Source organism: Anopheles stephensi, chromosome 3 (assembly GCF_013141755.1).
Source record: "Anopheles stephensi strain Indian chromosome 3, UCI_ANSTEP_V1.0, whole genome shotgun sequence".
In the NCBI taxonomy this organism is placed as follows: Eukaryota; Metazoa; Arthropoda; class Insecta; order Diptera; family Culicidae; genus Anopheles; species Anopheles stephensi.
In genome coordinates, this window is record NC_050203.1 from 13,054,394 (window position 1) to 13,081,171 (window position 26,778).

Sequence of the window (26,778 nt, forward strand, 5' to 3'; positions counted from 1 at the left end):
ATTCCTTGGCCAAACGCAGTGCCTTCGAACGCGCATCTCCATCGTGTAGGCAGTGCCGACAGCAAGGTTTGTAGCTGTAGCAACGGATATCACGACATTGACCACATCCTCTGGTCTTGCGTGGATTTCGATGCGGCAAGACCCGGCTTACTATCAGCCGTTCGGGCATCAGGAAGGTCCCCCGGGGTGCCAATACACGCCATCCTGGATCAGAAGGACTACGAATACGCGCGGATCCTGTTCGGCTTCGCCAAAAAGATGGGAATCACCCTCTGATTCCTTCCCACTTCCTATCCCGTAGTAGTACGCACTATTGATTGTCCAACTAAATATAGTAAACTATGTGTTTATTGTTCCTCGTTTGTCCCGCTCAATAACTCCAACGTGTGCCAGTCGCATTTTTGTGGAGCTGTTGTGGAGCTCGAACCCAGGCATTCTGCCGGCGGCATGGTCGCCCGTGACGACATCAGCACGCAATATATTATTCGGATATAATCACGGCAAATAATCATCAGCCCAACCCTCGCTTCCGGTTCGATAAAACGCATGTGTTTTATCAAATCCTTTTATTGGTTTATTTTGGTAGACACCTCAATAATTTAAAAAAAAGAGCAGAATTTAAAAAAAAATACTCATTTCCTGTGGATTTTGTGGACAATGTTTGGGGTTTTGTTTCTGAAAAAATAGGGCAGCCGGAATAATATGCTGCGATACCGAGAGCTGCTTCACGGCGTATGTACTTAAGTATGTATTGCGCGATTCCCTGGGGGATTGTTTTGAAAGGGGGGGCTTTGTTTTCTGTTCAACTGCAATGGATGGTAGATTGATGCTGCGCAGCACCTGCGGCCTTTAAGTAGAATGCTTCCGGCGATCGAAGACGGTTGATCTCGACTGCAATCGGTGCAATTTTTCGTCTGTTATATTCCCGATACGTTTCGAAAACCAAAATGGCACTAACCGGAAGCCTGTTTTGTGTGGCGCACGTATAACCGATTCATATGGTTTTTCGCTTTAAGGTTCTCGTTGTGTGTGTGCAAACCAACTAATGATTACAACGCTACATGTAAAATAGTAATTTGTTTGTTTGTTTTTGCGAGCGGAACTAGGAATGTTGTTCAGAGGGTGAACCAAAAAGCTAGTAAAAAACACAGTAGCACAAACCATCTACCGGCGGCGAAGTGTAGTCGCACGTGGTAGCATACCAAAGTAAAGGCTCCTTAAGCGGATGGATACGGGGAAACCGCCTGTCCGGGACGATGCACTTAATTACTAGAGCGGGAAGTCGACGCCACATCGTATCACCCGGATGGTACGTTTGAAGTTTGGAATCGCATTCAAAGCTACACCCTGTGGCGAGTCTGCAAAAGCAAGATGGAGAACTGCACATCTTGAGGATCACCGCAACGGGGAAGGAAGGGTTTTCTGAAATCAATGCTGCTGCTGCTTCGATGGTTAGAATGTAAGGCCTTAATAAATAAAAAATTAAAAAAAAAAATATCTGCATCGCTAGAGCTGCCCGATCTGTGTTAAGGAGCTTGCTGTTCGATAAGTACATCATATCTATTTCCCGCCACACGCGCGCGTTCACACACGCACACACATACACTCTGCTGACCATTCAGATCGGGGGAAGCTCGCTGATGTTGCGTTCTGTTTAAGTATGCATTTTGTTTTGCTTGCTACTGCTCTATAACAGACTGCTGTATTAACTGCTGCATGTATACGAAATCTAGGAACACACCACGTCCTGTTCCAGTGCTGACTTTGTGCGTGGTGTGCGTTGTGTGTGTGTGTGTTTGCAACGAAACACCACATTCTAATTTCACGCGTTGCCCTTTTTGCTGACATTTACACCTGATTGATCGGTTCGTACCGATGGACCTTCGGGACCTTCGGTGCAACAATATCTTCCGTCAGCTTCTGATAGACGAACGAGTTCTTCGATGCAAGCAGTGCCTGGCGGTAGCGTTCGCCGCGCCGCTTGAAGATCAGCCCGACGATCTTTGCAACCAGCAGCACCATGATCAAGCTACCGATCACGATACAGCTAACCATCAGCGCAACGGTGGACAGCGCGAACATGGACGCGTTCTCCAGTATGACGACGTCGTCCACGTTCGTGCCCTCGCTGTCATCCTCGTACTCGTCATCATCATCATCGGCATTGTTGTTGAGCTTGCCGGTAAGGATGTCCTGCTCAATCTGCTGGATACCGTTGGCGGCGTCCAGGATGTTCTCACGCTCCTGCACATCATCCTCCTCCTCCTCATCCTCATCATCATCATCATCCGCGTCCTCGTCATCCTCGTCGTCTTCGCTGTCCGCATCGGCATTGTCGTTGTCGTCACTGTCACTGTCCGCCGTTTCGTCCGAGTATTCGTCCAGCTCGTTCTTGCTGTCCACAATCTTGTTAGACTTGGCGTTCGTGTCCGCCGTCACCTCGGCATCCGCGTCCTCGGAATCATCCTCCTCATCTTCGTCGTAGTCTTCCTCCGTTTCACTGTACGACAGTGTGTTATCCGGATCACCGCTACCGCCCTGGCAAATTTCCCAGGCAAACTGTCCCCACTGCTTCAGCGAAACCGAGTTGTCCGTGCGCAGAACATTCATTTCGGCGTGTGTTACGTGATCGTGCGAGTTATCGGCCATCGAGATCTGAAACACCCGAAAAATGCCATCAGTTTGAACTGTAACTGTTGCTGGATGCGTGATCTCTCTTACCTGCTTCTGTTGCAGCCAATCGATCAGCGTTGGGAAACGTCCGTTGCAGCTCAGCGAGTTGTTGCGGATGTCCAGTACGCGCAGTTTAGCCATCGAGGCGAGATCCGACACAAACACCTCCGAGATCTCGTTGTACGATGCGTTCAGACGCTTCAGGTTCGGCAGAACTTCCTCCCGCTTCGCCTTGACGGCCGAATCGTCCCAGATGGTGCGCAGATCGCAGTCGCTAATGTCCAGCTCGCTCAGGTACTGCAGCGGGTGGAAGATCTTGCTAGCCAGGCTAGAGATTTGGTTACCGGACAGGTTCAACTGCAAAAAAAAAAAAACGATCGGCAATTAGTTTTCATTCGTAATTCATCACCCCAAGGCACGTCACACGCGGGAAATACTCACAGAGTTCAGATTGCGATTGTTCTGGAACGTCTTCTCATCCAGCTCCGTGATCATGTTGTTGCTCAGATCCAAATCCATCAGCTTGCTCAGATGCGCCATGACCGGCGGTCGGATCGTCTGCAGATTGTTCCAGGCCAGGTTCAGCCGCGTCAGCTGTGGCATCGTCTTGAACGTGTTGTCCGCCAGCTCGGAGATGTCGCAGTTCGAGATGTCCATCAAGTACACGTTGAACGTACCGTTGTACGAGCTTTCGAAGCCTTCGTTCGGTAGACGCTTCAGCCGCGGGTTGTTGTTCATGCGGATGATATCCAGCATCTTGTTGCCGATGAACGTTTGGGCCGAGATTTGCTCCAGGTTGTTGTACGACAGATCGATCTGGCGCAAGCTGCTCAGCGAGATGAACGCCATCGGTTTGATCTTCTCGATGTGGTTACCCTTCAGGATGAGGTTGGTCAGTCCTTCCATGCCCTTGAACATCTGGTTGTTGATCGTGCGTATCTGGCAGAAGCTCACATCAAGCTTCTGCAGATCGGCCGTCACAAAGTCCACGTTGTTGCTGATCTTGTTGTGCTTCAGGTGCAGGATCGCCAGCGACGTCTTGGCGAAGATGTTCTTCGGCAGCTCGGCAATGTTGTTGGCGGAAAGGTCCAGCTCTTCGATGGTTTCCACATTGTCGAAAATACCCTCCGGCAGATTGCTCAGATTGTTCTCGGACAGGTTGATGTAGATGATGTTCTTCAGCTCGTTGAACGCGTTCGGCTGCAGTTCCTGCAGCTTGCAGCGTGAAATGTCCAGCTCCTCCACGGTCGGTGCCTTCAGCATGTAGTCCATGTACGGGGTGTTGTGGTTTACGCTTTGCATCGCGCTCAAATCGTTACCCGAGAGGGTGAGCAAGCGGAGCTTCGTGTTGTTCGCGAACGTGTCCGGATGGATCATGTCAATGCCCGAGTTGGTCAGGTTGACCGAGTACAGGACGTCCAGACCGGCAAACGCCTGCGGGCTAATGTACACGATCGTGCAGTTGGTGATCTTGATCGACACGACGTGGCTGAGGCCAATCTTTTTGAAGAACTCCGGTCCCAGCTCGATCGGGTACTTGGGCCCAACGTCCAGCACCTGCAGATCGGTGATGGCGGAGGTGAACTTTTGCGTTTCCAGATCGAGACGGCTGCAGGTGGCCACCATGTACGAGTGCATGTTACGCTCGCAGATACATCCCCGTGGACAGTAGGTGCTGTTGGACGAGTCAACGTTGTAGTCATCATCATCGTCATCCTCGTCGTCGTAGTAGTAAGATTCATCGGTCTGAAAGCCAAAGTGCGGATTGTAGTGAAGAAGCAACGCAGTTAAATTAAGCGCAGCATACTTACACCCTTGGCGGCAGTTTTGTTCTGCTCCTTGGTCTTCTTGACCGGCTTGGTCTGCTTCTTGGCCTCGCTGTTCACGTTCTTACCAGCCTTCTGAGGAGGCAGCTCTTCCGCATCCTCATCGTCATCATCATCATCGTCATCCTCATCGTCATCATTGTCCTCATCGTCATCGTAGGTGTACTGGTAGTCCATATCGGCATCTTCATCGTACTGGTCAAGAATTTCCACATTCTGCTTGCCGGTGGTGGTACTCTTCGGTTTCAGCGTTGTGCTCGGCGGTGACGTCTTGACCGACTTCTCAGCTGGTACCGGTTTCTTGAGTAGATAAAAGACAGACATATTTTATCAATCTCCGTGCATAAACACAGGTGGGACACTTCTTTGCGGAGCTGTTTGACAACCGGACATCGAGCCCTTGTTCCAGTTCAATCGCTTTCACTTACAAGTGGTTGAGCCAGAACTTTGTCTACACCGGAGAAATCGATCTTTTCGTCCGATTCATCATCGTATTCATCGTCTTCGCCTTCCGTTTTAGCGGCGGGCTTGGAGGTGGTAGGTTTGGAAGGTTTCTACAGAGGCCAACGGAGAGTAGTGATAGCAGAAGGTAGCAGCAATAGAAGAAAGTAGTACAGAAGGATATTAGAAACAAAGCGGCGCCATGATGAAGGTAAGGATGTGGGGTTGAACATCAGACGTTCAAAACGGAGAGACATTGACGACACACATTACATTACACATTAAATCACAGTACGAACTGAACACAACATCAACAGCGTGTGACTTACATCCTCCTCGAAGGTAAGAACCTCAGAACTGCTCAGATCCTCCACTTGATATGAATCATCAATGTCCTTCGTCACAGTGATGGAATAGTTAACGTTTGCCATTAACTCGCTGGCTATTATTTTATCGCACCCAGTTCATTTACTTACCACGCTCTTGCCGTTACCCTTCAGCAGCACCTCCTCGTAACTATCGATATCTTCGTTGATTTTTACCTTGTTGATGGCTACCGAACCTACCGATAAAGCACCATCGTTGATAAGCAGTGTGATAATCACTAGCACTTTCGGGTTTCCAGCTTCGCTACTTACCGACGGTGGACACTTCCGGCTTTGCCGGTTGTTTGCCTCGCTGCGCATACATCGGATTCAGGTCGGCGGCTTTCTTCGGTAGTATATCATCGTTCGCCATCGCGTCATCTTCATCCCCGTCCTCGTCTTCACTGATGTCTGAGTTGATCAGATTTTCGTCCGGCTGGGGCAACATCTTGTTGTAGTGCCGATCGTGCGCATCCATGACCGAGCGCGTCGTTTCGGCCAGTATTTTATTGTACAGCGGATCCTGTGCCTTCGGTAGGTCCGGCTTGAGGGCCGGACTGGAGTGCACGGCAAGCGCACAGAGCGCTACCGCGAGCACCAGTAGATACTGGCGGCTCATGGTGTGAATCGAACCCTGTTGGGTAAAGAAGATTAGAGGCAACGGTTAGGTTAGAACAAATATTGTACCACGGTGGCGTTTGCATCCGGGCGGGCAAAAACCCGCCATCGTTTCGCGATTGCACTCGACATTCTTCGACACTATCGTAAGCGTTTGTGTAATCTTTCCGTTGCTGGAAACCGCAGTTGCTAGTAACTTAATCTTTTTTAGTGTGAATAATTTACGTCAATCCATTCACAGGAAGCACCTTTGTTTGTATTTTACCGACGATTAACGGCTAAGTAGCTGCTAGTAGCCCGTGTAAAGAGCGAGTAGTTTGAAGACATAATAAATCTCAAAAATATGTTCATAACGTCGGGGGGCACCACCGTACACCACATTAAACTGCAATTTATGGTTCGACACCGAATCAACCGTACCGCGCCTGGTCAAGGGTGGATCTCAACAAAATTTTTGATTACACTACCCCCACACTCTTACACATAAGACCGACGATCGCCCCCGAAATGTTGATTATTTTTCACACATCAAAACTGAACGCACTCCGGATGGCTGGGACGACGACGAGCATGCCGGTCCGACCATGAAGTGTTTACATGACCGCGGTCGGCAACGGAACGCTGCCAGAGACACGAGCACATGGTGGTGGTACTGTTATTTCAGCTTCAGATTCAAAAACACCGAAAAAAGCCGATCATTTATTTTGGGCACTTTAATACGGTACTGGCGCCTACATCGCTATTCCACGTCCGGCCCGGTACTGGGCGGCTCACCTCAGGGTAATTTAAATGCTCTTAAACTGCTTATTGGTATGCTGCTCAACTCATCCTCCAAACCCAAGATTGGATTCCTTATTGTACACACCAAATTTGATTATTTTAAAGGTTCTTACGCACCACGTCCACAAGTGGTTAGACGGAAAACGTTGCTATACTTTCAGCTCGCGTCGACTAAAGAGGCAAACGTTAAATACGTCTTTCGTTGCTAGTATCCAGGTATCACGCATTGCCGTGTCTGGTGCAGGTCAAACAGCTCTTCAGCTCGGAACGATCCCGACGACAAACGACGACGACGTAGATAAGAGACTGTCGCGCTGAAAAATGGTGGCGATAACAGGGCAGGCAAACAACCGGCGCGATAGTCATGGCTGCCGCTATCTCCGTCGAAGCTGGAATGCTACACACACACACACACCAACTCGACTCATCCTCCCTGTCCCTGAAGGGTGGTGTAAAATTACGCCACGCACTGAAAATGGCCGGGGAGTGAAACATTTTGCAGAAGAACCATGGACAGATGGCTTAAGTGCAAAACCCGAAGGGGCGTTCTAGTTCACATCTCATGGGGGGATTTTTTTGTGTGTGGATATCTATCTTGCAAGATATCTTTCAAAATGGCCACAAAGATCACAGACAGAGAGAGAGAGGTGAATACCTTTCGCGTGTCCATTGAGAGGTTTTTTTTCAGCTAATAACACACCATAAGTGCATCGTCGCAAACAAAACGGGGTAACAATTTCATTGTGTTTCTCCATACCAAGATTATGACGCACGTGTTCCGGCACACCAACTATTTGGCGTTCCCTCTTCTGTTGGACTCTCCAGCCAACAGTGAGAGGTACTCTTACCTTTGCTAATTTGCACTCTTGTGGACAATTGTGGACTTGTGCTTTTTTTGCCCATTGTGATTCACTTTTAGCCGATCGAAAGGATGATCGGAGCTTATTAGGTTCCAAAACTTCAGTCACCAAACTGGATTGTGCTTCATTGTTTCGCATCTACGGCTGGTCATCGTTGTAAGATCCTCCCCCTGTGTCCTATAGGCGTGGATGGTAAGATGATGCATCCGTGAGTAGTTACGCAATCGACACTGAGCTCACGCGAGTGCAAGATCGTTTCGGCTGTTGGGGCTGTGTTTTCTTCATGATTCACTCAAACAGACGATACGATCAATTAACATGACATCTACAGTATGGGTGTAATGGACCCCAATCCATCAACGCGTCCACTGGCAAAGGAAATGGATATTTTGAGACATCTGACAGTGCAATCTGTGTCGTTGGATGGGAAAATTATATGGAAAATCAATTTCCGGCCCCATTACTGTCTAAACTAAATTTGTGTGTGTTTTCTTCTTCTTACACTGCAATCAGACGCGCGATCAAGAAGAGATCGCGCTACGCAATCGGTTCATCAGCAAAAGGGCACAGATCTTTGCTCCGTGCCGACTTTGATCTACAGAGTTGAAATGAGGAGGAAATAATACTCGATCGTAAGAGTCTTTCGGCCGAACTCCATTTCTTCCGAAGGGAGTGGAGATATTGTTTATTTGGCTTGGAGGTGAAGGTTCCGGTACGGTAAACCGTTCGTCAGTTAAGCGAAAGTTGCTAAACGGTCCGTTGCTAAAGTGTACGGGCCACTTTAACCCACTGGGACACGCGGACGGGAGTGTTTTTTCGTTAAATATTTTCCACTTTCTGTTGGTGCTTTTCGTCGAAAAAGGTGTGACCTGAACTCTTCTGTAGCATCTTGCTGGAACCCTGAAGGTTATATGGAAGCTAGCAGGAACACTATCGTGGACCTACTGAGCGCACTCCATAAAGCACACCATAAACGGTGTGAATGAATCATTACAGCGATACCACTAATTGATCAATGCCCGATACCGTTTTGCACTACCATTTGCATAAAATCTAACAAATCCGCCACACTAAGTGAAGCTCTGCACCAGTAAACTGCATCGAACCGAACACAATCGGACGTTAACTTCCTTTGCGCTGCCCTTGCTGAAGTTGGTGTGTGAGTTAGTTCGAGTTTCCTAATATGGCGCCAAACACGATTCTAGGATGATGGCGACCGATCGTCGGGTAGTTGCAGGAGGGTTGCAGCACAAAGGGTGGAAGGGGTGTGTGTGTGTGCGTTTTTTCCTGAATATTAAATTACCACACCACTACTGCAAGCGCTCGCATTCGGATCGCAACCCATGCAGCAAGAGCAAGAGCGTTGTAAGAAGCGATCGCCAAGCCGCGTACTAGCTTTTAACTTCAAAGACACCATCATCCGGGAGATGTTGCGGCGGCAAAAGTTAATCTTCCGCTGCTGCATTCGAACGGTTAACTAATTGAGCTGAGAGTAATTGCATTTTAATATTCGTCTGCCGCCCGACGGCAGGGATGGGGGCAGCAGCAATGCAAATACGCGGAATCAATTACGGCCAAGCGCGCGCGAGCTTTGCGCGATTGCTGCCAGGGGGGATGGGATGTATGCTAGGGGTGGTCTTAAAGTGGCGCGGTTTAATGTGCGCACAGGTAGATTAGAGACAGCGCGCATCGGGCAGTAATAACGAGAATTTATATCGGAATGATTGAGGATAAACTAATAAATTTAATAACATAATGTAGTTTTATGTGCATTGAACGCTACATCCTCGACTGCTTGGAGGGGGAGGAACACAACAAACCGGTAGTAAAGATATCTTTGTTAATGATAATATTTTATAGTTTCATCAATTGAACTCTAACTCTTGTTGGATAAAGCCTGCTTCCAATAATAAATAATTGCATGAATAAATAATAAATCCAGGATAATAAAAGCTGCTTCCAATTACGATCTTAACTGGATTTGAACTCACGACCTTCAACGTACCCGGTTCCAAACGCTGCCACTATGTTATACCGGCAACAGTAATAAACGCAGTTAAAGAAGAAGCTGCTTGTAAATGGCTTCCTCCTACCCTAACCAGAACAAAAGAAAAAAAATGGTTTATTTAATTCCACTTACGCTTCAATTAGACCAGATCGACCAACATATGTACCACCGGTAGCAGCAGCAGAGACACAAAACTGGGCGATGCAATTAATAATTCGTTATGTCTTTTTAATATCCCATCCCCAACAGGTTACGCCGCTACTTCCGTTCTATCTGATCTCCTTCCTCTCGTTACTGTACGATCGATAATGATCGACAATTGTACGTACGGCGAGCGTTTTGTGAAAGGCCCGATCTGTTCAGCAAACGGTGGCGCGCCGCCAGAAGTGTTAGACCCATTAATTAATGTTGTCGCAAATGGGGCGTCATGATGGTACAATTTCATACCGGAGTCATCATCACGATCGTGGCAACTAGTTGGTGTGTGGAGTGGGGGCCTTTTTTTTGTTGTTGTTGCTCTTGTTCCCTGAGCTCGATAGTTATGACACATTAGTGTTAAACACAAGTGATTGAATTATTAACTCGGATTTGATGGACTTCTTTAATGGGTCTGGCCAGTTGAATGGACCCGCCGCCCCACGTGTCTGTTCTGATCTTTCGCTGGAAGGGAAACGTTCTTCGACAGACAGAGACGATGGCAAGCTCCTAGAGGTCTGAGCTCGATCTTCTCCCCAGGGCTCCATCATGAAACCCGTACCTCTTTCATAAATAAACTTTCCGATGAAAGATGCTGCTGATACCGGGATCGGAGCGGAACCCGTCAGCACCTGTGGTGGATGGCTTTAAGATAATTATTCTTATCGCACAGTCGGTTTATGTTGTGGTCGAGTCGGAGGTCTCATGGTGCGCAGATGGTTTACCGAACGCAAGAACACAAACACACACACACTCACAGGCCGTCTGGTAGCGGCTTGAGGCGGTACGAACAAGCACGCACAATTACTGCTGCTGGTTGCTTCTTTAGCTGCGGGTGCGCCTTGCTCACTATGTTTCGTTTATCCGATCGCAGAACGGTTGGTTAACCTCTTGCGGCTGTGCATTGCCATACAACCGCTATCCGGCACGGTGTACGGTTCCGAGGCCATTTCCGACTCGCGCAACGGAGCGTTCTGGAAGTAGAAAATTGCCTTCAACGGTCGTGTGTAGTTGTGTTGCTTCGATGCGGGTACAGACACTGATGCACTTTTGTGTCTGGTGCATGACCATACAAACACACACACACACGCACACAGACTTGTGCACACTAGCGAGATGGGGAGGCGTTCAAAAACGTACGCACCTTCCCACTGGGGAGGGGTAGTTCTCCACCCCTCCCTCCGACCCCACTCGCTACCCCCGTTGGAAGCCAGATCATGCTGTTTAATTGCAGTGGCGTGTTTTTTCTTTTGACCGCGAAACCTTCCCTCGGCGGACCGACTTTCGATCGCTTCTCTCTTTCAAACCTCACATCATATCATCTTCATCGCATCGATCTCTCCAACCCGTTCGTCACATGAGCTGACTTCTGTATTCGGGCGAGTTTAAAAGGTTGCTCGGAACTGTTGAAGTTTGTGCTGCAGGATGGATCCCATCTGATCACATTCGCTGACACCGTGCGGGAAGATTTCGGGTTCGGGAAGATTTTTTGCGCTCGTTGCCGTTTCCGCGCCGTTTTGGAGTTGTTCATGAAATGGGCCGTCCATTAATAAATTTTATCCAGTCCCTTTTGGCGGACGGCGGACGTTAGTTAAGAACGTGAAGGAAGCTACCACAGCGCATGTGGTAAACCGGAAACGAGGCGCTTCAAAGAACATAAGGGACAGAATTGGACAAAACCACAACACTTAACTGCCGAAGCCAGTTGGAAGCTGCGGCCAAAGATGATAATGATGATGATGATGGAAAGCTGGCAACCGGAATGGGGTTAGTGACCCGTACAGAACTCAGTACGGGCAGAAGTTGCAACCTGCCAAACAGGGTGGTAACCGCAGCAGCTGCCGATGCCGATTTGATGCAGTGAAATACGGATTCTTCGCGGTGTGTTAAACGAGAACTTAGTTGTCGTTTCAGTTTTGGAGATCAGGTTTTTTGGGTACAAGAAATCAATTATGGAGGAAGATCCACAGAACGGAACAGAAGACACTGATCATCTAAGAGAGTTTATGGTTCGTAAAAGTAAGCGTTGCATACCTTAAGGTGTTAATATTTAAACCAATAATTAATATCCCTCCCTAGAATAACTTTAAACTAGTAAGTTTAATGCTACATAGCAGTAAAATACTCCCGTAAATTGACAGAACCTCATTATACCCTTCTGCTCGGGCAAAAGATATTTCCACACCTTAACGTGTGCGCCACCGGTTCCCTAGCACTTGGTATTCATCAAATCATCCTATGCTAATGGCCTCCAAACCTTACCTGACCAAAAACACAGCCAACACCTATCGCCTAAATTATGATGATTTCCAACCAAAACACAACAAATCTGAAAAATAATTGTAAACCTCAAACGGCAAACCTCATATTCTACCGGTTCCCATCCGTCATGCGCTCATCAGCCATCGATCAATCCACAGCCCCCGAACACATCAACGGTTTGCTGCTGTACTGACGGGGTTCAAACGTGATCCTGTGCTCGATAGTTTCAAACGCTGACCGGGTAATAAATTCCAGTCCTTGGATAAACAATCGTACACGTCTAAAATCTGCGGGTGGAGAACTGCCATCGCTTTCTGGCACCACGGTCTGGCACGTTTCTTTGTGGAATGCATCGACAAAAATCTAAACAACACTTTGCTGAATGGATGTTCTGGTGTTTTTCACCCAGAACGGACGGTGTAGGTTCCGTGTCGTAGTTTGCTAAATGTGTCGTAAGCGCCTCCAGGAAATAAATGATGTCCCAGTTGGCTACCGATAAGTTACCATTCTAGGCGACGACCCAAAGGCCCCCAATGCGATCTATCGCATCCATATTTGCGGTTCTGTCACGAAAGAGCAATATATCTTAGCTGCTTAGGTGCAAACGGCAAGCTTCTCCACATAGTCGAGAGGCGCCTCGGTAACTTCGGACAAAAACACCCGCCGATCGGATCGGCGCGACAGACTACAGAATGATCTTTGATAGGTGAAGGAATCCGATACATCACGCGCCCGTACCTCACTCTCGCTCGGCTCATCATCATGATGGTAAAACGGTGGTTGACAGCTGCGATCGAGGTAAAAGAATATATCAATCAACCGACAATCTCGCCCACTGCCAGCGGACCGGTGCACGAAAGGTATAGATATAGATGACAAAATTCCAACTTTCATAAGGCTCGTACGTGGCATCGGAATCGAAGCTCAAAGTCGCCGATCGACAACATGGACGCCAGCAGTACGTAGAGGGAACCTGAGAGGCAGCCTGATTAGAGCAAGTCTCGCCGCACGAGATGAGTTGCACACTGCTTGCTATGGGACAGCAAATGAACTCTAATTTGTGGAGCCCCGTAATAGTTTGTTCGATTCTACGGAGCTGTACAAACACTTGCGTGAGTGCGGTGGGATCGTGTCGAGGATTCGTTGTAACCATGCATTACTGGTGTGCAGTACTGGCGCGGTGATCAGTGGGCCCGTACCGTGTGGGTAATACTAGTTTAACGCAACCATGCCTTTGTGGCGTAGCGGCGCAATGCTGACGGTTTAATTAGAATGCGATGCATGCGGGCACGGTGACGCAGAGATTGCTTTGAGCCGACGTTGGCGACACCGGTGGTAATAAATTGTGCCACCCCTTCACGGCAACGGCAGCATATTCACCGGACGGAAACCGTCGTGGTGTCGATGGAAAGAATCGGTGATCGACGGTCGTCTAATCGATCGTCGCCGGCCACTCGCCAGCCGTACTCCGCTATGCTACGGTGGTGAGTTGGCAGCAGGAATACGGACAATATTTTACGATCGTAAATTAGATCGTGAAACTATTTCCAAACAGTGGAATCGGCCGGTGGTGAGGCCACCGCAGCCCACTCTGCGGGATGAATTGCTGCTTGGGAGTCGTCCGTCGTAGGAAACGATGATTTACCGTTTATCTCCTTTGCGGAATGATGATGATCGAGCCGTACCGAAATTGGGGATCGAAGCTCTTGCTCGGGGCCAGGCTCCACACGCAGCACACTATCAAACAAGTTCGATTGATTTTAGACGCACACACACACATACAAACTCGAACGATTTGGAATCCATAATTTATGAGCGTGAAGTGGGAAATAAATTTGATCAGCGTCTGTCGCACGTTCTTTGGACTCAGCACCACTGTCCGCTCGAGTCGCAAGCTCTCTGTGTTCCCAGTCGTTTGATCTTGAACTTAGTTGGAGACTAAAGAAATCAATAAAATGATAGCACGATAAACGCATAAAGCTGGATTCTGTTCCAGTTCCAAAGTCCCGGCGTGTGCTTTTTCGTGATTTAAATCCTCCTTTAAGACTGCCTCCAGTTGTTTATGACTTCGGTTCTGTTTTGCTCCCCGAACAAGGCTTCACAAGGAAAATGATTACTACAAATCGGTTGAGGCATGTTAAACAACGGTGAAAAAACACCTCCCGATCGAAACAACAAGCTTAATTGGCGGGAAATTGGATTTCTTTAGTTAGGAAAGTATAGTCTACTTCAAATGGAAAACCAGGTGCTTTGTTGGCCGGGGATGAGTACTGGAATATCCGTTTCGCACCCACCACGATGAACTGAGGATCATATTGGAAGGGCATTGATCGTAGCACGTGCGTGCGAGATTTTCCCTCGTTGGCAAATGAGCAATTAGCTGACATTTAATGTACAACACATCGGCGAGGGCGAGGTTCATAGATAGCGTGTGCTCCCGTTTCTTAACCCCATCATCTCGCATCTAGCCGAAGCTAGTCGTGAGAGAATATGGTTTCCCCTGCAATAGGCATATGGGGTGGAAAATCCAGCTCGTTCAATTTCGCTGCTGATGTTGCTACCGGTCGGTGTAACAAGTGTACAACAAGTAATTAACACTGACAGCTTTACAACGTGGACCGAGCGTGCGATCGACGGCCAGCGTTTGCGGCAATGTATCTCCACTCATATCGAGCAGCGCAGCGAAGAGAACAGTGCATCTTCTACGGCATTCATCTAGGCTGCTGTCGTCTGTCAGTCTGTTCGTAGCTCAACCAGATTACCGGAAAATAGTTTCCGCAATCTGAGTTCTTCGAGTAGTATTAGTTTGGTAGCTATGTGACCACCAGTTCCTAGTGGTGGTGTTCGCAAGGCCACACGGATTATAATTCCAAACAAGCAAGCAAACTGCTAAAATCTTTAAGTCCTACGCACACACCAAAACATCAACCACTAATCTCAAGTGGACATGGACAGAAGGCGCAGCTTGGTAGAAGAATGCTTGCATGCCACAGACGTCTGTCGTTACGGTGTACACGTTCACGATGATCTTGAAGAACTCATCGCTCGTCATTAAAGTTCACGAGCGGAGCAGGAGCATGGTCGTTGTCGATCGTGACGGCTTTGCAATCAAGTGTCGCATTTTTATGGTAATTCTATTTACCAGCACAGTGCCGTTTGGGGGTGCCGAAGCTTATTTGCATGAGCTCAGCAATAAGCTGCTGGAGTGGTACGAATCAGTGCCGGTTGATAGGGGAAGGGATTTGATGGTTGAGCCTTTTTTAATAGTCCTGCAACAATACGTGGAGTTGAATGACAAGGGTTCTCAACTTCGACGAAGATCATTTGCAGTACTGGAAACAAGTATGCACACTGAACTCGATCAATTTGTGTTGTTTGATTATACCTCATATCAAACTATTATTATGCATGGATATTTTAGAGCCTTTGTGAAGGCCCAATGATGCCTGATAATTGATTAAAATTGAATGAAAATTTGAAAAGAAACTGGGCCAATATTTCCCATTAATTCTATTCCTCATATTGAAGACTCTGAGAGTCACAAATACTACGATCATTAAAATGTTTTTTTGTTGTAGACATATGCGGCCCAAAGAACAGTAATGTTTAGCAAGCAATTAACACATATGTATACTATTTAGCAAATTTTCATGGCACAGAATTGAATAGGTTACCAGGAATGGTACAAACATCGCGTGTCTTTCTAATCATTTCAATTAGTGAATAACAATATCTGGTAGAACATTTCACGATAAAGAATCCCATTAGCATCACTGTTCCGGGTTTGTGTCTAAAAGTCACGAGAGTAACAACATCTCCGATTTCCAATGTCAGACAATCTCCCAAAAAAGCGGATGCAACCATATGCAGGCACAACCTCAACATATTCCTGGAACATCTCAAAACGGTTGGAGAAATCCCCATCAGCTGTACAGCTGTGCAGCTGGACACGAGTACCATTCACGCCGGATGGAAAATCGGCCCAGCTTTTGCGTCAATTTCAGCTGCATGTTAATTAGAGCTACAAATAATGGGCTCATAATATTTGCCAAAGGGTGTGTATGCAATACTGAGAAGCGATCACCAGATCTTTTCAACAATACGCTGTTGTGATCTTCTCAGCAAGATATGCGGCTTTCGAAAGCTATCACTGCTCTGTAATGAATCACGCAAAACGTCACGGTGCCGTTGTGGATTGGAAATTTATTGGCCGTTTAAGCGGTGGCTTCAACCTTCCAACAAACTGTGGGTGATAAAGTGAGCGATGGATTGCGTCCGAACCGATCAAGAGTGCATTTTACTGTTGCTTAACTACCGGAACTGCGAGGTTCGGCTATAACCGTTCAAGGCAAATGGAAGGCGTGATCGTATATCGACGATCTACATCATTCTAGATACAAGACCCGCGGTGTCCTCGACCGAAAACACTTCCGGTGTCACACAGGAGACTACTAGAATCTACTCTCCCTAGGCGCTCACATTCAAAATGAATGATGCATTATTATTTCTCCACCAGGCTGGACCCACCCGGCATTAGACATGCGCAGAAATGGGGCGGAAGGCAAATGGAGCGCCACAAATAATTCATTGCATCTCCCACCGGTAGGTCCACGGGACACACGTGTGGTCTCTCGATCACTGTCGTCACCGCAGTACCACCATCGGACACCCTCCTTAATCCATCTCGCATCCATAGGTGTTTCAAATGCATACAGCTAAGTACACGGCTCGAACTGAAAACTCGACGTCTCTAGTGAGACGGGTCGACATTCCTCCTACTACGCAGGGAATGGTGTTGCGGAGATGCAGTTTCACCTTTTTCTGAAAGAGTCGCCGCGTTGTGGTTTTGGAGCCACATTTCATCGTTGCGCATGGGGGTTTGAGTATTTGCATTTTTATTTACTTCAGCTCCACCACCATGGGGATGAAGCCCACCATCCCATGCAAGCACGGGAGAGTCTTTTTCGTGCTCTGGACAAATTAAGGAGCGGACGACCATTATTAACACGGGTGGAGAGAGGTTCCATTTGGAGAACGGGGCTGGAGGGTTTTATGTGATCTTTGACATATTTATGCCGGTGCAAGCTATTTTACGAGGCGAAACTGCACCGTGGCGAAAGTGGGACCGCGAGTCGTCCTGAACGAACCGGGAGTTGATGGAAATTTGAGATGATGTATTGTTTTTTTTTTCTTTTCGATCTCTCTCGCTCCTCTGCTTTTTGTGTGGTTGTTTCAATCGCTGGTTGGAATCTCCCTCCATCTGCATTCTGAAACCATAGCAGGGAAATATGGACGATTTTCCGGGCGATCGTGTAGGGCTAAGGGAAGGCCTTCGGGGAAGGCAAATCGTATGGAAAGGATTTTCGTTCCGTTTGCAAATGGTGAGGATTTATGGCTTGGATGGATATAAATTAATTCTCTCGTTGCTCTGCTCTGCTCTGTCTGCTCTGTCTGTGTGAGTGTGTTTTGACAGCTCAATAATAGTAAAACAGTACATAGAGCGTACCAACCGGAATGCAATTGGTGGAATAGGACAAATATGGATAATTCCCTTTTCTGAACCGACAACCCCTATATATGCGTACACTTATACCCAAATCACGTGTAAGTAGCTAGAATTATCTTCAAGATCTGTTTGAACTTCCTACGCTGCGATCGTGATAATCGCTAACCGAAATCGCCAAACTCCAAAAAGGATCACCAAAACCCTTTTTGGGGAGTGGTGATCATGGTCGGAATTTCATTAGCGTTTAGAAGCGTAGTAATGCATATCAAATCACATTCAAATATTCCCTTTTGCAGGATGGGTTTGGGGGCATGCATTATGGAACGGAGCACACTACTGGACCGGCACCGTCGACCATTCATCCCTACACTGACACGCGACGCGAAAAAAACCTCGTACTGAAACAAAGAACAAAATGAATACCTCCGTCCGTCATGAATATTGATGAGAAATGGTTTGGAAATGACTCTCGACGACGGTGGTGAATCGAGAGGGCGAATGTTTAAAAGGTGTGTGTTGTTGTCTCGGGCAAGAAGTTCTGATCTTTCGCTTGGGTAGCGTCTATGTTCATGGAGAATGTTCTCGTGAAGGTTTCCCTATGTGTCTGTGTTGTTGTTTAAATTCTGTTTCTAAAATCCATCATGAAGGCTTTCTGCTGTTATGCAAAAAAAAAAAAACCTGGACCCATAACCTCCACCGTCGATCTAAGCCTGTTTGTACGCTAGAGTGCGCTAGAGTACGTGATTTGAAGCCGTTTAATGATGAAACCGAGACAACCGAAACAAAACAAAGACGTTCTTTACGCAGTGCAGTAGCGGCGCAAAATCAGGTCATTTCCAGGCCTTTGTCTGGGGTTCTTTCTCCAGCCGAAGACAGCCCTATTCGTTGTCTGTGTCCATTGGATATGGGTTTTCGATGGACAACGCCACAAATAAATCCATGTACACACTGCATCACTGCCCGTAGTTCATAGTGCGCCTGAGCAAACAGGAACAGCAGACATTCCATTGCAGTTCGCAAATCATTACCCCTGGTACACGACGACCGGTGGAAGGTCTTACGAGCGAGCGAAAAACTTCAACCTACTGCCAGCTACCAGGAGGAAATGTCTGGAATACCAATATATCCATATGCACACACCACCGTCCGCTCGGTTTCGTGATCTTGAAGCCTGGCAGTTGGATCACACTGTTGGATCACGGGTCAACCCACGCATCCGAAAACTGAATCTGCCACTCTCGGAGCACAGTCTTTTCTATCGCTTTTGTGTCATTTCTTGTTTCGTGCCGCTTTTTGTCCGCCTCCAAGATCTTGCTGACTGTAGTGGTGGTGGTAGTAGTAGCAGCAGCATCAGCAGCAGTAGTACCTCTGCACAGGGGGCGCTCACTATCACCTCTACCGGTGGGGTAGTTCCACAAACTTTTTAGCATATGAAGCTAGCAGACTCCGCGCGGAGTTCCACAGTAAAGCTACATGACCTAAGCCCTTTTCAGTCTCGCTTACGGCGAGTGGCCCACTGTTGCTCACTTGGGGTGTAGGGTTGGAAGTTATGCCGTTGCAGAAAACCGGTTTGCTACAGGCGCTTTGCTCCCACATTGTCATAGGGGTACGTCAGCCGTTGTTTGGTGGTGATGTTGGTAGGCGAAGAAAAAAACCTCGAACCAAAGCATAAGCAGAGATTGATCCGGATCGTTTGGAAGAGCTTTTTGAGATGAGTGCTTTTGTCTCGTACGGTGCCATATGGCTTCATTTTCAACGCCGTCTGAAGGTGTTTTTGGGAGGATCAGAGATCCTTAATGTGTTGTTCAGAGTACAATAGCCAGAGTTACCGTCACGCCATCGTACAACTTAATCAACGCAATAATTATGAAAACAGAAACAATTTCACGAAAATTCTTGCCCATGTAGGAGGAGGTACAAAATGACACCTGAATAATGTCTCTAGAAGATTACCGTCCTCTTGCGCACGCTTGTGTTCTTGAGCTGTCAGGCTGTCGGCGCCATGTGTTTATGTTCGTTGGAGTTAAAGCTTCTAGTTGCTATCCAACACGCGGTAGGCCACTGGTAAGTCTCTAACCAGGAAGTCGTCACGCTATTATCTACGCGAATGTCGCGCTTTCTAAACCAACAAACACGCGCTAGTCCATTTTTGCTGCTCCGGGTGACAGCTACTGCTTACAATTGTTTACTCTGGTACAAATTCTACATCGTTGGAACCACGATGTCTTGCTACCATTCCATTATTGTGTGTGTGTGTGTGTGTGTGTGTGTGTGTGTGAGTATGAACAAATACGTTAATTAACATCACTTTCCACCGTGTTTTCAGCGTTGGGTTGCACTCGTGTGTAGGGAAAGCTTTTATCAGCCAGCGCTGCTGCACTCGTTCTATTCTACTGCAGATAATGTTAATTGTGAGGATTTAATCATCTGCTCATTGGAGCTTTAGGTTAATAACGGAGCAGCAACAGAGCCCTTCACCTGTTTTATTGTTCCCTTTTAGTGGGTTATCAATTGGCGCACAATCAGTAAGATCCAGACCGGTTGAAATTAATTTAGGAACCCCACCAATCATCGCGATTGTGTTTGCTCGCCCTGCGTCATCACATTTTCGGACAGGGGTGAGAGCTTCTGAAGACGAGCTACACTAGTTTGATGCATCCGACACGATGCACGTTCCCTGATAAATGACACCCTCCCCAATGTGACCACCCTTTGCTTGCGACCGGGGAGCGGTGATGATGGTTGTTGCATGCGGTAGGTAAACAATTATCAACAATCACAATCAAAATTCCTCTCACGTCTTCAAACACCACACTTGAGAGGGCGTGGTGCTAGTGAGGAGGGGACACGGGATCCGTCCGAAGGGAAATGACCGAAGATCCCTACCAAAGCTGGGGCTGCACTCATTTCCCCTTTCCAGTGGACCATTTTCTTTGTCTCGCAGAAACAACGACAGCACGGTGGGTGAGCAATCTTTTATCAAGTTACGTGTGATTAAGCCTGTTTGGCTTTACCGTTGGTCCTGCTAACACCATTTACACTTATCGTTGATAATGCGGCGGAGTGCTGCGCATCGGTTCCCTATCGCCCATCTTGAACAACCATTTAGAAATGGTTTTTAAAAACCATTTGATGCGGTAAGGCGTCCAAATGGTTGCTACTGGGACGGAGTTAGGGGGTTTTCAGGTCTTAAACCATATATCTACTAATGGTTGCAGGTCAGACACTGTAGACAACAACCAGGCAATCAGCGTATTATCCTCGCTTAAACGATTCCATAAAGCGATAATTTGCTACGTGAGATAAGCAGCTTAATGCTGTTGTCAGGAAAACTTGTGGAAAAGTACCTCCAATATCTTCAAGATCATCAGACGGATGGCTTGGCTGACTGGAATGACACTGTTTGATAGAAAATTATATGAAAGTCATATTATCTCCACAGAACGCACCGAAGACACTCATTAAAACGTTCAAGTACAAGCTCCGGAACGTTCGCTTTGGACCGATGACAATCGGTTCCATTAAACCATGCCACACGTTTGCCAGCTGTTTCGGGACAACCGAGCGTGTCCTAAACGGCGGAACATGCCGCATGTTGTGAAATAGTGACGCCACGATACAAACAAAACACAAAACTTGCTGGCATTGCGAAATGTCTTCCCTGGCGTGGTTTTGGAGCGGACGGTTAACTTTAACTTTTTTCTTGCGTTGCAGAGTTTTTCCTTTGGACTCTTGAGCTGAAGCCGGTACACTCCGTCAGATGATGCCTACCGGATTTCATATCGCTTTGACGCGCACCGAGCTCCAATCCAATGGGGGTAAACGAACGATAAAGATCGTGAAAGGAAGGCGCACACAGGACGATTCGTCCGACAAACGGTCGTCATCTTTCTTGATCGAGATCAGGCCGAGCCATTTTTCCCGCCCTGCTTACTCACCGCCGACGGAAACCGATCGCCGAGGTTGTGGGATGGAATGGGTGAAAGTTTGATTCACATCAAAGAATCGGTAGCCGGGTGCCGGCGCTGTGGAGTATTTCATCCCATTTCGCACTTTATTTCTTCATCCGGTTTTTCGCACAAACATACGCCAGCGAAGCGAGCTTCCTGTGCGGTGTGTCAAGCACGCGCAACTTTTTCTTCAGCGACATGATCAGCGGCGCCATCTTTACGTGCCCGCGTGCGTAATGGTGTGTGTGTGTCTGTGGCTGGTTGCCGCAGCAGTCTTCCTTATCCATCGATGGACCGATGGATGGAACATTGAAAATGGCGCACGGTGATGTCGACCGGCCGATAATACCTGGTTCACCTTGAATCACCTCATCATCATCCAATGGGGGCAGGCAGCAGCATCGCTTCACGCACGCCATGGGTGAAGTCACCGGGTGCGTCGCGTACACAAATCGTCAGCAGGTGACAAATATTGGATCTTCATTCGGAATGCTGGAAGGCCATCACGCTTCCTCGCGTATCGTATTTCCAGACATCCGTTCCAATGAGTGTTCGTGCGTGTGTCTGCATTTCTTGTCAAATTCAACCAGCAGCACACCTTGAACAAAGGTTGGACGATGCCAGTCGATCTTCACAGGTGGAGATTCGCCGAGGACACTACAGACACTCTTCAGCCCACTTTAAGTTGACAGTTAATGAAGTCAACTCACCGATCGGTTTGCTGCGATACTGAAAAGGGTTTCCTCGGCAGGTTGGGTAGGTACCGTTAACACTGGTCAGTATACTGGTAGAATTCATGAGAACTAGTACAAAAGTCAAGCTCCCATATTCAAAGAAATGATTCCCGCGCAGCGTTCACACGTTCCAGCACGACGCCCCCCCGGAAGGGGCATCGTGATCTCGAGTACTTTTCAATTGAAAAAATGCATCACTCACGGATGCATTTGGAGCTGGGAGCGCTCGAAGGAGTGCTGCAGCCAGTACACGATGTACAATCGGAAAGTGCCATAACGCCGATCGTAACGATTATGGTGATGACTGCGATCATGCGTTCTGTCTGCACACTTATCGAAGGCATATTTTATTTTAATATAGCTCAACGAGTGCAGTTCATGCAATGATGCTGTAAACAGTAGAAACACATTAAAGCTGAACGTACGGTGTGACTGTGGTTTTTAGCGGGCATCTTGAGATGGTGGTGGAAGATCACCACTGCCAGACGATTTTAATCGTGGTTCACTTGAGTGGAAAATTTATGAATCTTTTGAACTGTGGGCTGCTGGGAGCGCAGCAGGAAGATGTGAATGTTTTGGACGAGGAAGAAAGACTTGAATAACTTGACGATTCCTTTCATGTCCTGGTGTTAATGAAGGACTTGTAACATGTATTGCTGAGCTCCATTCACGAAACATGGAAAATTCCGTTCCTTTACGAGTTCTGAATTCAAGCAGAGCCTGATACCTGTTTGAAGGGAAAAATCAATAAAACAAAACCCCGAGAGAAAAAAAAACCTACATCCTGATCCTTTTCTAAACATCCTTCTCGTTGCCGGTACTCCGTGAAATTGGCAGCTTCACGCTGACAAACGTGTAATTTGAGGTCCTACTTCTTGCCTTAAGCCCTAATAACCAGGCCTGAGCAATCCATCCTCAGGGATCTCCTCACCTTGTTGCCTCCTTTGTTTGCGATATCGGCTGTGCTGTGACTCAGATTCGTTTCAGCATAAGTTGAACAAAGACAGCCTCCGAGAAGAAAAAAACAACAGCCATTGTACATCACAAAATGAGGTCAGCGTCCGAATCGTCAGCCAAATGTGATTCCCTTTTGACAGTTTCCACACTCACTGCAGCATAATGTCACCCTGGCCCTTAAGGATGTTGCAGGTTGCAGTCACAAAGCGAAAGGGACATTCTACCTGTTCCGAATTGGCAGGAAAAGAAGAAGATACTCCTTCAAGACTGTCCCAACGCAGAGCAGTCTTCTCTCAAGACAGCAGTTGCTCGTAAGACAGCATAAAATTTGCTACCTAGAAGCTATTCTTCATTGCTTCTTCGTCCTCTGTCTGTACATGCACCAGAACGAGGGATGGCAGGCGAACGGTTGAAGACGAAATAACAGACCGCTAAAAGCCGATCCCTTCGCTTTGCTGCTCAAGAAAACGGAAAAGCGTTTTGGGCAGCTTGGATGGGAGGATGTGGCGGGAAGAGCGAACGAAGCAGCAGCAACACACAGCATTTACTTCTGCGAAGCGGACAGAAAACTATGCTGCGCACAGCGTCATGCAACGGGATGGGATCGGCTTATGCTTTATGCTTATGCTTCGGACGGCGGTGGCTTTACACCACTACCAACAAAACCCGTCGTGAGAGCATTGGGCAGATCTCTTGGTATTGGTGCGATCATCGCATCGAAGACGATCGTTCCTCAGGGGTCGACCGGCCTACACCTTTTTCTGTTTCGCTGCTGCGCGCCGCCTTCTTGCATGTTCGGCGCTGTGCGGCTTGAAGAAAACAACAATAAAAAGGGCCGCCTTTGGCGAAAACGGAAACCTTTTTCATTCCTCCGGTTGTGTGTGTGTGTGTGCATGTCTGGCCGGGTGGGTGGGATGTGGCTGGCTGGTGTGTCGGACGGACGAACGAACCACAAAACAACACGCAACATGGCCGCAGCGACAACGGCGCGCATCAACCGTTGCTGCGCCGAAGAGGTGCATCAGTGGCAGATGCATCGCTGCGGTGTCGCGGTGCTGCACCCACGGAATCGGTTTCGGGTTTGCCTTATTTTGCTGACAATTCGCGGAAGTACAAACTGAAGAAATATTTATATGTGTTGTTAAACGCCGTAAACGCTTTTGCGGCCAGTCACAATAAGCGTTTGCATGTGTCTGTTAATTTATTGCCGAAGAATTTTGATGCATTGGGCAGTTGAGAATGTTGTTTGATATATTTGAAATATGAAGAACGCTTAAGAACGCCCGAAGTGTCTTTTAAACCCCGCACAAGCTAAAGATCGTCTAATGGGAGCCTTGTAAGCTGCATCTCGGCCGCAAGAACCTTTAAACAGCTTCATTGAGTCAAATCGCAAAATCATATTTTTCTAAGCGTGATTTTCCCGAGTCACTAGTGCTGATCGCCGAGCTAAACTGATGCATCTTTGCAGAAGTTAGTTAGAGTAGAGCACACTTTACAGACCAATAGCCATGCACCTATTAATGAGCTGCTAAAAAGCTATGAGGTTCCATTATGAGGCTTATGAGTGTTTCTGAACTATGAAGGACTTTTCTTCGTATTAGATTAACATAAAGGTCAGAAGCTGTTAGACTTTTTTTACAAGAGGCATTTTCACATTATCGAATTCAATTATTTAAATTGTGGCTCTTTTAGAGCGAGTATCTGTGCCTCAAATGTCAGAGAATAAACCCGAAGAAGTTCACTGAACATCTGAGGTGCTTCTAGCCTTCAAATAAGAAACTGCAAGTTGAACAACTATTCTAACCCCAGAACCCGGTTAGAATGTTGACTTAGAATGCATATTCATCCCGTTTCCCGCCATGGGGCAACTACGGTGTTTACAATGGATTCTCACCACGGTCACGCCGCTCACCAACAACGGGTTCGTTCCGATAAGCGATTTACCGTGTTGCAACTCCGTACTCCATACTACGCTAGACATGTCCCTAGTTGCTGTTGATTACGCCTCTGCTGAAGATGGAAATGTACTTTTGCTCTATCAGCAACGCAGAAGCTTACGGGGTTTTAATTTGTCGCTAGTTGTGATACGTTTTTATGGCACCCTGCCTGGCACTGGGTGACTAGATATTAGCTACTTTTTCCCTTAAGTTTGAGGTTTTTCTGTCGAATGCCTCTCTGCGTGTGTGTGTGTGTATATGGAGTTTTTATTCTCTCTAATAACACCCATCATAAAATCTGCCCGATCCCGCCTGGTGTAGATATAATAGAAAGTGAGTCTGTTATTTATCATCAGCATTGGGCAGCCAGCCTGGTGTAGATTAAGCTTAGCCGCTGTGCTTTGGAGAAACATCGAGACGAAATGTTTTTGGTTTTATTTGTCAAATTCAAACAGACACAGAGACGTGTCTCGTGACACTGTCCCATTGTTGTTGAACCGTACATGATCGGATGTAATGTTCGATCGCTTCAACCGTCTCCAGCCAAACCCCCTCCAACAGTACGTCCGTACCGCCCTGATCATTACACGACCGTGTACGGCGACGGGTTTGTGTGTGTGCGTTCGATTGTGGGCTCCAGCGCAATAGCACCACCATCATCATCACCACCGACAGCACACGTGCGCACACGCACACCTGCACGCCTTACCTGGCCAAATAAGTTGCTTGCGCAGCGCAATCATGGTTCGCGGGCCGACTTGTTGCATGCGTGCCACGGGTTCCGTGTGTGTACGGGGGCAGATATGAGTGAGTGATGACATATTGGGTCACTGTTTACTCACCTTTCTGGGGAGCTCAACTCCTCCAGCTTAGTGCCCGTAGACGCAGGAGGGGACAAAAATTGGAGAAGAAGGGACGACGGTTTCGGGCTTTCGATACGGCGCAACTTTCCACACCACACACGCAGGACACCGCAGACACTTACACGTGTTGCCTTTGTCACACTAACTGGCTTGCACAAGCACACACACACACACAGCCGCCAAAACCCGGGCGGTACTCCGGAAATTGCTAGTCGTCGATCACTCACCGACTTATCCTTATCTCTCGATGGCAAGGGGGTAACTTTTGGTCGACCTCTATATCTGTTTGATGATGTTTTGCTTGACACTGTACGCTCTTGCTTTTTTCGTTACCGAACCTCAGCGGAAGCTAGACAGCAGCAGTAGGGAAGGGTGTTAGAAAAAGGGGGTTCGTGGTGGATTAGATTGAGAGGCAAAACGGTCGAAAAAGAAAACCAGCTATGAATGAAAATTGAAAATCAAACAATCGGAAACAGTTTCACACACGCACACACACACACGTCCAGCATACGCACTCGCACATGCACACAAGCATTCACTTTCCAGATCAATCTTGCACTTGAAAATTCACGATCACAATGCTCTCGGGGATCTCTTAAATTTAATCCGCAGTAGTAGATACTCGAGGGGACGGAAAAGGAAAGAAAGCTTTTGTGCATATGTATAAATACTAACTTTTTTTTGCTATCGGTGAGAAGAAACTGTGTTTATTCGGTGACGGAACGCGTGTGCGTTCGCTTTGAAAGGTTTAAGAGAACTGATTGTTGCTCTACGCATACGAGCTGAGTATGCCGCATTGCATG

The 26,778-nt window shown here is 47.5% G+C and overlaps 1 protein-coding gene across 13 annotated transcripts; it reads right to left on the reverse strand.

Annotated features, from left to right (window-relative positions):
- Positions 1 to 527: 527 nt before the first annotated feature.
- LOC118514328 lies at positions 528 to 26,778 on the reverse strand. 13 transcript variants are annotated; one of them, XM_036061113.1, is made up of 10 exons: positions 26,651 to 26,776; positions 26,203 to 26,324; positions 5,579 to 5,939; positions 5,417 to 5,502; positions 5,270 to 5,335; positions 4,928 to 5,053; positions 4,485 to 4,799; positions 3,115 to 4,419; positions 2,722 to 3,030; positions 528 to 2,655 (listed from the first exon to the last, which is right to left on the reverse strand). In XM_036061113.1, the coding sequence occupies exons 3-10, from the start codon at positions 5,922 to 5,924 to the stop codon at positions 1,849 to 1,851; spliced, it is 3,360 nt and encodes a 1,119-aa protein (XP_035917006.1). In that variant the 5' UTR covers positions 5,925 to 5,939; positions 26,203 to 26,324; positions 26,651 to 26,776; the 3' UTR covers positions 528 to 1,848. The 13 variants fall into 13 exon arrangements, with proteins under 13 accessions (XP_035917006.1, XP_035917008.1, XP_035917011.1 ...); XM_036061115.1 differs by having other exon boundaries at positions 26,647 to 26,734; XM_036061118.1 differs by lacking the exon at positions 26,203 to 26,324 and adding an exon at positions 23,724 to 23,725 and having other exon boundaries at positions 26,651 to 26,721.